Here is a 14,588-nt window from a genome sequence, read left to right on the forward strand (position 1 = left end):
CTCATCGATGATGACAAACCCGTGACTGTCGGTCGACTGACTGTCTCGCAGTAACTCATACAACTCACAAAAGTCTAGGCATGTAGGATACTCTTCGCTCAGCCAATCAAACTCAGTCACTTCCACTCTCATACTTTGGAGTAGCACCACACAACGACTAAGGGCATCAGCATGTTTGTTCTTGACCACATTCTTATGTTTAAGAACGAAAGGGTATTCCTGAAGAAATTGAACCCATTTAACATGTCTAGGATTTAGTTTCTTCTGGGAACTGAGGTAACGTAAGGCCTCGTGGTCAGAAAACAAGACAAATTCTTACGATAATAAATAATGCCGTCAATGGTGCAAGGATTGGACGACCGCATAGAACTCTTTGATGCCAATTTGATGCAGGATAATTAACCACTTGCTTTAAAAGCTCGGACTGTTAGAGTATTGCAAATCAATCTCTTTATCTCATAGCCCAAGCCCCACATCTCATAGGTTAGAACCTCGGCCAAACCCCCCTCATGGGCCTCAAATCACATGGGTACTGCCTCACACAAGCCACCCGCCTCACACGGGCCGCCTCACCTCGAGTGTGCCCCTGCATCCCACAAGCAACGCCACTTAAGCCTGGTGTGAAAATGCCCCTGCATTAACTTCTCTAGGCTTGGCGAAGCTGTAATAAGGATAGTGTGTGCACGAGAAGCAACAATGAAACTATGATAGAAGACGATTACAAATGGTGATTGTAAATGAGCAATGAAGACTAAAGACTGAAGACATGGTAGAGATTGTTAATGAATGTCTTAAATCTGTCTGTAACAGGGTCTGTCGATCCCATTGAGCAAATGTGGATGATGTTGATGCCATTAATAGACCACTCGATCCCATCGAGAAAATTCAAAAAAATCCTATTTGATTGCTAGACAATTTTAGAAGTTGCTACTCGATGGCATTTAAGGATCCTCGATGTCATCAATTGGTTTTCGATGGATGCCAATGCAATCGAAGGCACGTAGTTTTGTGCAAGTACACAATTTGTTTCCTATTCCAATTGGGGTGTGTGTGTGTGCAAGCGCGCGTGCATACACACATCAAGTGTAATCAAGATTATGGAGAAGATTAGGACTTTCTAAGTTGTTCTAAAGGGTTCAAGGGCATACCTAGGGTTTCAAAGGAGATTTGAAAGTTGTTCGAATCAGTAAGATTTACTCTCTTGCAATTTTGCTTTCATAGTGCATTACTCATCGCTTTGTGCCGTGGTTTTTTTCCCGCAAAGGTTTTTCCACGTAAAATTTGGATTGCCTTCTTGTTGGGTTCATTTGTACAATTACAATTACTTTGCTTGATTCTACTTAATGTTTCTGCGGGCCCCAACAATGTCATGATTAGGAGATTTTATTTCCATAAATAGAGGTTTGCAATTATACCTAAATATTGCTTTATTCCTCTCCTTATCGTCCTTCAATCATTCCATACCAAATCCTTGTTCTATATACCCAGTTTTGAGTCTACTGGAATTTGCACCTCACACAACTTAAGAAGTCCACTTCTTTTCTTTTGTCTGAATGATCCCATCTACCTTCCTATATTCTTGCAGTTCTTCCCATCAGTGAAGAGAATGAAATTATGAAGCATGAGAGTAGTAGATGAGATCAAAAGTACCCACATCTTTTATTTATGTCTGTCATCATGAGCAATCTCCACCACTCAAAGTTTGGCGAAACTCTTCTCCTTCAAGCTTTCGACGGTCTCCTTGAGGGCCACATCCAAAGGTATGTAGTTGACGCCCAAGCTTTTCGCTCTCTCCTTGGATACCTGGTACGTTGGCCTAAAGGGTTCATCATCTGCGCACCTGCATTAACAAAAAAACACAAGCAGCTGTTAAATCTGATGGGTAGTCAGATGCAACCAGTATCGATTAAAAAATCTGATGGACACATGAATATGGATCTGGTTGGATAGAGTATAGGGAATTCTGGTTAGGCAACTCAGGTTGAATTTGGGTGCGGTTGGGATGTGGTTTGGGTGTCCTCCTGAGGTCGGGTTGGGCCCGAGTTGACCCTCAACCCAACCCAACCCACCCAAGTTGCACCGCTAGTCAAGCAGTTGAAATAGCCTAAGCAACTGACCTCGTCTAATGAATAGGGAAAGAGTCTTAATAGTTTTATTTCCTAGGTGACTGCTCAGAGGAGGATTAGTCGCTGTGACAACCAATCTTACTGTCCTAAAGAAGGAAGAATCAATCTTACTCTTATTTCCATGATAATCGAATTTAACCACAACTTCAAGAGAAGATATCTTCAAAGAGAAATTACACACAACTAGATCTGAAATCTTATCCCAATGGAAAGATGAGCTTTGGTAAGCACACAAGGTGTAATAAAGCTAATGATCCAGCACACATGTACCAACATGGCATGATAGGTCCAAGATACAATTCATCTATTGGAACCAAGGTATTCCATAATAGTAAAGGTGGCCGTAACGGCCACCACCGTCACTGTTACAATATGGGCCGTAACAGCTGTTGTGGCTTAAAAAAAATAAAAATAAAAATAAATAAATAAACCTAATTCAGCCCTGTAACAGACCATTATGGGCTCGTTACAGCAATTATGAGACCATTATGGGGCCATTACAGGTCAATTTTTCCATAACGGCCATTACGACCCTATAACACATAACAGTAACCATTACCGTTGTGTAACGGCCATTACGGCCGTTATGTAATAATTTTGGGATACCCAAGTTGGAACAAAATCACTACATTGTTGCCCTAGCCCAAGAATAAGGTTGATACACTAGTCAGGTGGCCCACAGTTTGCAAAACAACATATGGCTCTGAAAAACTTGGCTCAAGTTATCTAACCATCCACTTCTTTCCAATATTGGAGCCAACATACTGAGTGGACCAGATTTACTTTTGGGACAACATGTACAAGGTCGGACCAACCTGATAGATGGCTTGGATGCCGCACCTATGTGACATGCTAGCACATGTGTGGCATGTACTTGAGCTTTATTGCACATGCTATGATAAACATCCAAATTTCTGAACTACCGGCAAATCTATACTGACTTTACTTACCATTACATATGTATCCATGAAACATAATGAAATTACCTAACTTGTTGCAATGCATGAATCCATTTCATGGAAATAAGAAATGAGAAAATGCATGCTATGAGCTCACAATACGAACACTATAACTTGTAACATTCTTTCTTTATAACTACGTTGAGAATTCCGCTAAGAGCACACGCGTGTGCAATAAAGCTTGTTTACCCACCACCCATGACAGCATGGCACATAGGCACGAGATCTAGTCTATCCATCAGGTTGGTCCAACCTTCTACATGTTTTCCCAAAAATAAAATCTGGTCCAAGCAGCATGTGACCCCAATACTGGAAACTGGCAAATGGTTAGGAACCTTCAGCCAAGTTTTTCAGAGCTGTACATTTGTTTTAAATACTGTGGCCCATCTGACCAGTGGATCAACCTGATTCTTGGGATGGGAAATCTGCATGTGGCCCCAATATTGGATACCAACAAATAGTTAGGAAACTTCAGCCAAGTTTTTCAGAGCCATACATTTGTTTTACATACTGTGGCCCACCGTAGGGCACAACATGTGCTGATTTTGGACAGAATATTTATAGATCTAAGGTCTAAATATCAAAAGCTATAAATTACTATTCCTGGGAGACATGAGAGGATGTGATGGATGATATGTGGTTGATTTAAAGATATGATTGAAGATGTGATTAAAGATTTTGAGTATTCTTTTCTAGATTTGCTTTTACCATTATTAGGCTTGTTGCCATCTTAGGTGGATTAGTTTGAGTTGAATCAATTAGATAGATTTGAAATCAATTAGACTGATTTCAAATCAATCTAATAGTTGGGGAGATTTTCATTAAAGATTCATTTTAAGGTTCATAAAAGGAGTGGTGGTGTAGGAGTTAGTCATTCTAATATTTTTCTGAGTGTGAGTTTCTCATGAGTGTCGTAAGAGAAGAAGTTCAATATAAATAAAGTTTTCTCCCTCTACTCTAATAATCATGTGGGTCTACTCTTGTCCATTTCTTTGTGATTTAGGTGTCGAATCTCATTGACTCGATAACCAAGTTACATCACTTAGGTATCAGAGTGGGCGATCTTTAGAGAACTGCCGACTCTATACCATCTCCTAATGGCTTCGAAGGAGGTGATAGAAGAAGAGTTTATGCAAGTAATCCAATTGATTCACGCACTCACAGAGTGGGTCGATCAAGTCACGCATGCAGTAGGCATTCTCACTAATCAAGTGGGAGAGCTCCGGTGTGAAGGGAATCCAGAGATTAAAGTTGGAGCACGAGGACACATAGGGGAAGGTCTCCAACAAGGTCCTAACCAACAACGAGTGGCCCCACTTATGAAGATATTAATGATCGAACCCTTCGACTGTTGGAATGTGACAAAGAACCTGGAATAGAAGTAGAAATTCCAAAAACAACAAAGAGATCCACTGAGTCAAAGAAAAAGTTGACATCTTACATGCTCGATGCATTAACATTGGACCTTCACTTGAATTTGCCAATGGATCCACTGACAGTGGCAGTCACATTGATAGACATAAAAATAAGTCTCAACATCAAATTGAAGCAGCCTTGCAAAAGATGATTGTGACATGAAAAACGGAGCAAATATTTAAGAATCAACGAAGTTACAACAAACAAGTTGGCACCCACAAAAATGCAAGTGAAAGAGACATCATCTACAGTGAACTCCAACAAAGGTTGTACCGAGCCGACGCTTACGATTGTGCCATCAACTTCCACCAAAGAAGAACAAGATTTGTCATAGAGGTATTACTAGTCCAAAGGCTGAAATCGGTTTCTAACTCGAGAACGAATTATTTCAAAGCCAAGGAGAATTGATGCATACCCACAACCCATGGATCATCATAGGATGCAACATGTTCTGATTTTGGATTGTTTATATAGATCTGGGGCCTAAATATCAAAAGCTATAATTTACTATTTGTGGGAGATATAGAAGGATGTGATTGGATGATATGGGGTTGATTTAAAAATACCACTCAAGACAAGATTGAAGATTCTGAAGATGGTTTTTAGATTTACTTTAACCATTATTAGGCTTGTTGTGATCTTAGGTAAATTAGATTAAGTTGAATCAATTAGATAGCTTCAAATCAATCTAAATAGTTGGGGGGATTTTCATTTAAGATCTATAAAAGGGGTGTTAGTGTAGGGAGTTGGTCATTCCAATATTTTTTGAATTGTGAGTTTTTCATGAGTATTGTATGAGAAAAAGTTTGATATCAATAAAGTTTTCTCCCTCTCTACTCTAATATTCGTGTTGGTGTACTCTTTTCCATTTCTTTGCGATTTGGGTGCCGAATCCCATTGACTCGATAACCGGGTTGCACCATTTAGGTATCAGAGCAGGTGATTGTTGGGGAATTGCCGACTATACATCATCTCCTAATGGTTTCGAAGGAGGTACAAAAGAAGAGTTCCTGCAAGTAATCAAATTCAGCAATGCGCTCATAGAGCAGGCAAATCAACTTCACACATGCGGCTGACAATCTTACTAAAGTAGGGGAGCTCTGGCATTGAGGGAATCCAGAGACCGAAGTGATCTCGACACCCAGATTGCACCAATATCAGACCTATCTTGCCATGCTGGCACATGTGGCATGTACATGAGCTTCATTGCACACAAGTGTGGGCTTAATAAAGCTCACTACCCTAATGTACAACGAGTTTGTAGAAAAAGCATGATGAATCCAAGCTAATGGAATCCATTCCTCACATAGAATCCTAGGAAATATTGGAAATGAATTTCTATTGGAAACACAATCTTACTTTTCAGGAAGCGGGATAGCAGGGAAAAGCTCGCGTAAGATCTTCACAAGCTCTGAATAGTGAGCAACTCTCTCAACTAGACAATATCTTCCACTTGCTGAAGGAACCTCAAATGCCAGAATATGTGCTTCAGCAACATCTTTAACATGAACCCATCCAAAGGATGCATTAGGATACGTAGGACTTCCTGCGTCGCATAAAAACTCAGGCTATTACAACACAAGAACTCAATAGATCAAAAGGGAAAGACATGAGGAATTTTTCATCGTATTTTCTGATGATTGAAGGAACATGTTTATGGTCTCAATTCAGACAATTATGAACCATGAGGCATGATACTAGACGCTATTTTGCAAGCATTGATGCACCATAGAGCTCATACTATACACATCATGCCAAAGTCAATACTACAAAATGGAAAAAGGCACTGAAATTCTGAAACAACGTGAATCTTAGTATGATTTTCAGCACTAGATGCGAAAGTATAATGGTTAAAACCTCATAAATAAACATTATTTTGCCAAAACATGCAGGAAACAAAACATAAATATGTCCTACAAGAACTTCTGAACAAAGTTGTATACTTAAGTCTACACCTCATCAAGAAGGGTTAGTGATGAATAAATTAAGGAAAGGAAACCAAACTATCAACATTCAAGATCAAACCGGGAAGTGAGGCACATAGTGACAAATCTTGTTCTTGGAAATTTCTCAGCCCGGGAATTTCTCGGGAGATTTTCAGATTTTGACATTTTTCTTGCGATATTATCAGGAAAATCTCACTGAAAACAAAATATTTATTATAAATTACTAAATAATTTTAAAAAATTGAATATAAAAGTATAAACAGAATTATTTTAACTTATAAATATTTTTTCCATTAAAATCGCAATAAAATAGAGAAAATTCAAAAACTCCAAGATTTCAAATCTCACGATATTATTGTGATAATAACGTTTAATCAAAATTCCACGATACTGTTGACATATTTCAAAATTTCGGCAATATTTGTCACAGTGGTGAGGGTTGTACGGCCCACCCTTTTTTCCTTTTGGGAGGGGGGTAGAGCTGGGCTTGAACCCAAGAACTCAATGTTCAAATGCACCCTATCTACCAGTGAGCTATGGGTTCAAATCACTTCTTGCCATCACACAAACCTACACAGACAGTGATATGGTGCAGAAATATCATGTGGTGTTCAAGTTGGACTATTAAAATGTAGAAACTCCCTTATCTTCCCAAAAAAACGCAGGTTCTTGGAAGCCATACATTATACTACATGTATCAGCATGGACAATACAAACAGAAAGCAGTTGTCATGAATGTGAAGCAATTGGGCACAAACATGTAAAATGCAATGATTAACCAGCAAGCCTCCCAAGAGAAAGAGGCACTTCTTTTAGGCCATGTTTGGAGACCATGGATTCCATGCCAACTGATGGAAAAGGAAAAGGGTTTCCTTTGATGTGATGACTTGTGTTGTCTTGATAGCAAAGAGAAGGGTGTATTCCACCAAACAATCGTTATACTTTTCCATATTTTGGATTCTTGGCACAGATAACAAGATTAGTATTGTGAGAGGAATATGAGATTTCTAGTTGCTATACAAACAAGAACTCAAAATTGGATTCTATGTTTCAATAATTCTCATGGAAATCATCACTGCATAATTTATTATTTTTCCATCTTCAAAGAATATTATTATAATTTTTCCCTTTGTTTTCCCTTGGATTCCAAATATCCAGACATGTCCTTAGAAACATTGAAATAATAAATTCTTGACACTAAAAAGTCATCCCCTTCCAAACCCATGTTCCTAAGAAAGCAACACATAACCAATCTTACCAAAATCATACGATTCACGATATGAATTGTACGATTCATAACATAGCATATGGGTGTACGATTTGAATCATACACCCAAATCGTAAGTCCCAAATAATTGTATCGAATTGTATGATAATTGTATCAAATCGTATGAATCGTACAATAATCGTAGATTACATAAATGGGCCCAAAATTTACTTAAAAATCTGTTTTTTTTTTAATTCATTTTTTTCTTCTTTCTTTGTACCCTTTTGCTCATAAAATATGAAAAAGGCCTCCCCTATTAAATACATCCTCTCTTTTTTTTCCTTGAGAGAGAGAGATTTGATATACAAAAACCTAAAACAAAGAAATCAAGATACCGTTCACAATGGAATCGAATGCCATTTTTTATAACATGATTCTACACTTAAGAAAGGCACAAAAGAACAAAATTATTAAAGGACTCTTGTATGTTTTTTAAGGTAAATTTTTTTCAAAAAACAACGAAAGAAAACAAAGAAAAAAGACAAGAATCCTTTAATATCATGATATGTATACCATATACATTTTCTCAATTGATAATATCATGATATGTATTACTTTTTTGGTACATGTTGATGGGAAATGGATGATTGATGAGTTTTTTATCTTTTCTGATTTACTTATATTTTTTCATTTGTTTTTTATATGTACATTTTTAAAATCAGAAAAAATCTTACGATTTGCGATTCAATACAATTCAACCCCTTTTACGATTTGCGATACAAAGACGATTTTGACAACATTGCATATAACCCACAAGTTACATTTCTCTTCTTTCCACTTAATAATCTTTCTTGGGACCTGAGGGTAATCTAGTGAGCATCTTTACTCACTAAGAAAGAAGCAAAAGGCATGATCTTCATTTACAAGGATAACACATACATATTAATTTCAATGATAACAAAATCTTACCATTTATTACGTTCAGAATTGCGGCAGCACTTGTATTAAGGGTTGGCTGAAGAAGAGGACCAATCACCATTGCTGGATTGATCGTGACAATATCAATTCCTTTATCCTTTGCAAACTTCCAAGCAGCCTCCTCAGCCAATGTTTTAGAGAGTAAATACCAAGACTGCAAGAAACCAAGAAATTTGTTAAAAGAAAAGAGGCCCGAGTTATCAAAATGACTACATTAAGGATATATACTGCTTTATGTAGTGTAATCAGTATGGAAATAAGTCCTTCTACCAACCAAACAAAAATCAATGCAAAAACATTTAAAGCCGGTGTATATAACTTTACTATTGAAATTAATTCCGAACACCAAAGGAAAATGCGATCCATATCACATTGATGAGTGAAGATTCAATGTACATTGTTCTGAAACATTAGAACAATAAGTTGAAAACATCAGTTAAGTTTGGAAAAAAAAAATGACTTACTATGAAAGCGTATCTTACTTGGATATGTTGCTTGAAGACAATCTATCTATAGATTGAATGAGTGTCTAGGCTATTTTCCAAGCTATAGTTCCCATTTCTTGTGAGTTGATGTAGTTGACGACACTACGTCTAGTACAAGGCATTGCTGTTGTCCCCAGCAACCACCTAGGTGAAAAAGGGATACCTAATACCTTACTAGGTGAGGGGCACCCAAGCAAACATGACTATTGGGCCTAGCTCTCCAGACAATCACATCCCTACCCTCCATCCCCCCAACAACATTATTAGATCCTACAAATGACTGCAAATTCATGAATTTATGCCGTGGCTCAGGTCCATCCCAACAAATGGCTACAAGTTCTTGCTTTTTATGGCTCTACTTCGGCCCAAAAGCCTCAAGTTCATGAATTCATGCCTGATCTTTCCAGAATTTCTAGCAATGACCTACAACAAACCTCATTCCCATGAAACTATATCTATATTTTTCAATGTAACTGGACCAGTGACAGAAAACCATGGTAGAAATCTTAGACAATGCCTTTGTCGTCTGAGTTGGAACATGAGCCTATTGATCCCCGCAATTATTGAAATGGCACAGATAAAAGTAAGTTGCAGGGAAGTTTAAAATATGGCTGATTAATCAAGTCCATATGCATGATAAGACTGACATAAGATATTCTTTAAAAATTAATTGATTCATTCCAAAAAAAAAAAAAAAATCAGATATAAAAAAAATTGCAACACGCACACTTTCTCTTTTGTTCAAACTCAACAAATGTTAAGGGCCCATTTGGATACCAACAAATAAGTTACTTTTTAACTTATGTTGAGTAATTAAGTTACTCTTTTCACTTAGTTTGGTAAGCGTCATTGCAAAAGTAACTTATATGCCAAAAGCTACTTATCTTAATAAGTAATTTCTTTTAGCTTTTTAACTTATGACTTCTCTACTTCTCTCTAACGGCCCACGTCAAAGGAGGCTCTCCCTTACCCTCCATATCAAAGGAGGCCCCATGTGGTATAGTGTCCACATTGACGGTGGGGCTACACAGTGGATGGTCCGCATAAAAGGTGGGCCCCACATGATGGATGACCCCATATTAATGTGAGCCCATATATGGATGGTCCACATCAAAGGTCAGCCCATAATGATTAACAAAATAACAAGGTGTCCCGTATCGGTATCGGTTGGCGTAACGGTGCCCTCCGAAACCGATACGGATACGGGGGCGTAACGGCGATATGGGGGCGTAACGGCCCATAACGGCGCAATTTTTTTTTTTTGCCAAAAAAATATGAAAAAATATGGATTAAATCCGGAATATTTTAAGCATTCCAAATATGCATTCATTTATAAATTGGAACATGTTTATGGTGGTGTAACGGTCCACTCTTTGGTGAGAAGTTGTATCGGACTGTCTAATTAATTTTTTAACCAGGTAACTTGAATTTAACTACAAAATTCATATATTTAATTTTTTAAATATGTAATTTATATACTTAACAACTTGATATCATTTCACCCAATAGTTCTTTAAAAAAATGAAATTAAATTCAGGTAGATGGCATTGCCAATTTGGGGCTGACTTGGAGGACCAAGCTATTCTCCAAATCAGCCTCAAATTCATGTCATTTATTGTCATTATCCCACTTATAAATTGGTGGACATTTATTGGATAGTGAATCATAAAAAATAAAAAATAAATCAAAAGGCCCTATTTTAAAAAATAAAAGTTCACAAATTAACAATTAAAACTATTCAAATAATTTGATTTTGGCATTGTGAGTTAGCAATTGCAGTCCATAATTTAATTGTCAAATTTTAAGTTAATATATATCTTGTGTACAATTTTTTAAAGCTTGAATTAAGAGAGACTCAGATGTAAAGTGCAGCACACGTGTCAAAGTTTTTTGGGCCTCACCCGTGATGAATGTGTTATATCCATACTGTCCATCCATTTTGCCAAATAATTTTAAGGCATAAGCCCAAAAATGAGGCACATCCAAAGCTCAGATGGATTGCACCATAAAAAACAACAATAATTAAACGATCACCGTTAAAAATTTATTGGGGGCTAGAAAAGTTTTAGATCAAGCTGACATGTGTGTTTTCCCTTCATCCACGTCAATGTGACCCAAGTAACAAGTTAGATTGAAAATAAACATTACAGTGGACTTTAAGAAATTTTAATGGTGAGCATTCTATAACTACTATTTCCTATGGTGTGGTCCACCTGAGATTTGGATATTCCTAATGTTTTGAATCCTGACCTAAAATGACGTGGCAAAATGGATGGACGATATGGATAAAATATATACATCATAGTGGGCCCACTCGAGTCCGATTGGATGGAAAATAAACGTTACCGTGCATGGAAAATAAACATTACCATGCGCACTACGATTATTTAACCTGAAAATCATTATCTCTGTTGCTATTTTTGGTGTGGTCCAGATGATCTCTGGATATAATTCATTTTTTAGGTGGTGATCTAAAATGATCTTTGAAAATAGATGAACGGTGTAGATGTAATAAATACATCACTGTGGGGCCATATAACTTTGATCTCCTTTGAACCGTTCGTACAACTCGGAGCTCGAGGAGTGTCAGCGCTCGTCTTTGCGTGACACGTACCTACATCAGGCAGCAGCTAGCTGCTGCAAACCAAAAAAAAAAAAACTGGAGAGAGAGGGAAACGAAAAGAAAAAAAGAGGGAAAGGGGGAAAGAAGAGATTGAGAGAGAGAGAGAGAGAGGAAGAAGAAGAAGAAGAAGAAGAGGAAGAAGCGGCGCAGGTGCTCGAGGAGAAGAAGAAGAAGAAGAAGAAGAAGAAGAAAGAGAAGAAGAAGAAGAAAAGAAAGGAAAAAAAGGTAGGTTTTTTTTTTTTTTTTTTTTGTTTTTTGTTTTTTTTTTTCAGGGCCCGTAACGGCCCTGTAATAGCCGTTACGATCACAGAATTTCGTAACGGCCATTTCGACCCCGTATCGCGTAACGGGTCCCACCGTTACCGTTACGTATCGGCCGTTATGGCCGATACGTAACCGATTTGGGATACCCTGCAAAATAAACCCCACATTCAAAGTAGGCTGGTATGATGGATGACCCACTTCAAAGGTGGGGCCTACATGATGGACGGTCCACTTCAAGGGTGGGCTCTACATGATGGGAAATGAATATTGAAGCTAGGCCCCACATGATGCAAGGCCCATATTGAGGTGGTCCCACATGATGGACAATCCACATCAAAGGTCAGCCCTAATTATGTGTAGCCCATATCCAAGGTGGGCTCTGCATGATGGATGGCCCACATCAGAGGTGGGGCCCACATGATGGACAGTCAACATCAAAGGTGGTCTCCACTTGATGGGTGGTGGATATTGAAGGTGGGCCCCACATGATGGATAATAACATTGATGGTGGACCCCACTTGATGGATCAACAACATTAAGGTGGGCCTACATAATGAATGGTGCACATTAAAGGTCAGGGCATAGTGATTAATGGCCCACATCCAAGGTGGGCCCCATATGATGGACGGTCCACATCAAAGATGGGGCCCACACAATGAATAGCCCACATCAAAGGGTGGCCCCACATGATGGATGGTGTATGTGAGGGGGATCAGATTTAAGAGATAATTGCTTATGATGTTGGAAACCAACTATGCTTTTTTACTTTTTGGTTGATAAGTATGTTGGTTGATATGTTGGTTACCAAACATACTTAACGGCTGAATAAGTAGAAACCACGATAAGCTACTTATGGCATAAGTAACTTATCCAAAGTAACTTACGATCCAAACACCCCCTAAGAGTTTAAAACTTGAGTTGCACACAAACAGCCAATGGCATGTCACCCTACAATAATCAGTGCATTTTTAGCACACAGTGAAAGCTCCTGAATCTTTCTTTACTCAATGTTCAATCATATAATGTCATTTCCTTGTAATATTAAATCAATGTCATTGAAATACTCATGAGGATAATAGAGCTGAAGAGGCACAAAGTGGATGAATTTAGCATTGGAGAGCTGAAATTCCCAAAAAATCATGCAGAGAAGAAAATACCTTAATACAACAGTCAACACAGCAATTTTGGAGGGAAGTGTATTACACAGTGGGAAGGAACTGAAACTTTTGTTATTGCCCCAGAGAACCAAACCTCGCTTCAGTGTTAATATAATCATACTCAACTAAAACAAGCTCTTGAATAAACTATAAATAATTCCTTTGATGATACGAGAGACCAATGGGCTTTACATACAAAGAATAACTTTTTTTATTTTTTTGAAATGATGATACCTTTGTTGAATATGGGCTGAAGTCGAACGAATTACAAAGGAAAGCAAAAAAATAAAAACAAAAACCAGTTACAAATCTAGCCATATATCAGGGAAATGAGCAATAGATATTGAATTTGATGCTCTCGTCCATTCCAATACATTCAGTTTAGCCATATTGAAAACCTCCAATATTCGCCCTATCCAATTCCTAAAACACCGATTGTTCCTTTCTAACCAAATTACACCATATCCCAGCTAATAAATAAAGACGCCATACTCTCTTCCCGATTTTACCTTTGCCCCACTATGCCAAGCAAGGAAGAACTGCTCAATGGAACTTGGAGAAACCCATACTATTCCGTACAGAATAAAGAAACACTCCCACAACTTTTTGGCACAAGGGTAATGAATAAAAAGATGGTCAACCGATTCCTCATTTTGAAAGCACATCAAACACACATTTGGAATAACCATTTTCCTCTTACTCAGGTTATCAACCGTGGGAACCTTATTCCTCCCCACTAGCCAAGCTAAAGCTGCCACCTTTAGAAGAGACCATAATGCCACACATGGGTTGTATGAATCACGCCATGTGTGCTAGACCCCCAGGCAATCATTATATAGAAGCATTTAACCGAAAATTTTCTTGACTTTTCTTTTAACCATACCATCAAATCTTTTTCCAAACTTGAGGGATGCACCTTAACCAACTTATCTAGCAACCTAACCAATTCTTCCACCTCTTCATCATTCAAATTTCTTCTACAACGAGGAGTCCAAATAGTTTCATCTACAAGATAAGAGAAACAATGATCAACCATAATATTTGCCTCTATCAAATACCTACTAATAGAGTTGGGCATCGGACCGAGTCGGATTCAGACAACCGATCCGGCACACGATTGGCCTGACCCGAACCGAGTCTGACTCGGTCAGGGAAACCGAGTCGAATCGGGTTGGGTACGCTTCGGATTGACTTTTTTAACGGTGAAAATCATTATCCTCGCTACTATTTTTGGTGTGGTCCATTTAAGCTTAGATATGATTCATTTTTTTTCCAAATGCTCTAAAATGATCACGAAAAATGGATAAACAGTATAAATATAATAAATACATCATTGTGGGGCCCATGTAATGTTGATCTCATTTGAGCCATTCGTAAAACTAGGAGCATGAGGCGCTACAACTATGTTGACGTGTTGTGCACAGCGT

General features: G+C 38.1%; 1 protein-coding gene across 1 annotated transcript in view; it reads right to left on the reverse strand.

Moving 5' to 3' along the window:
* Positions 1-1,409: 1,409 nt before the first annotated feature.
* Positions 1,410-14,588, reverse strand: part of LOC131225917 (phenylacetaldehyde reductase-like) — a 42,624-nt gene continuing 29,445 nt past the window's right edge. Inside the window, exons 4-6 of the mRNA XM_058221530.1 lie at positions 8,624-8,786; positions 5,861-6,047; positions 1,410-1,840 (exon numbers count right to left, since the gene is read on the reverse strand). Coding sequence (XP_058077513.1) covers positions 1,696-1,840; positions 5,861-6,047; positions 8,624-8,786 — 495 coding nt within the window. The 3' untranslated portion in view covers positions 1,410-1,695. The remainder of the gene's footprint in view (positions 1,841-5,860; positions 6,048-8,623; positions 8,787-14,588) is intronic.

The sequence above is a fragment of the Magnolia sinica genome, chromosome 14, assembly GCF_029962835.1.
Source record: "Magnolia sinica isolate HGM2019 chromosome 14, MsV1, whole genome shotgun sequence".
Taxonomy (NCBI): Eukaryota; Viridiplantae; Streptophyta; class Magnoliopsida; order Magnoliales; family Magnoliaceae; genus Magnolia; species Magnolia sinica.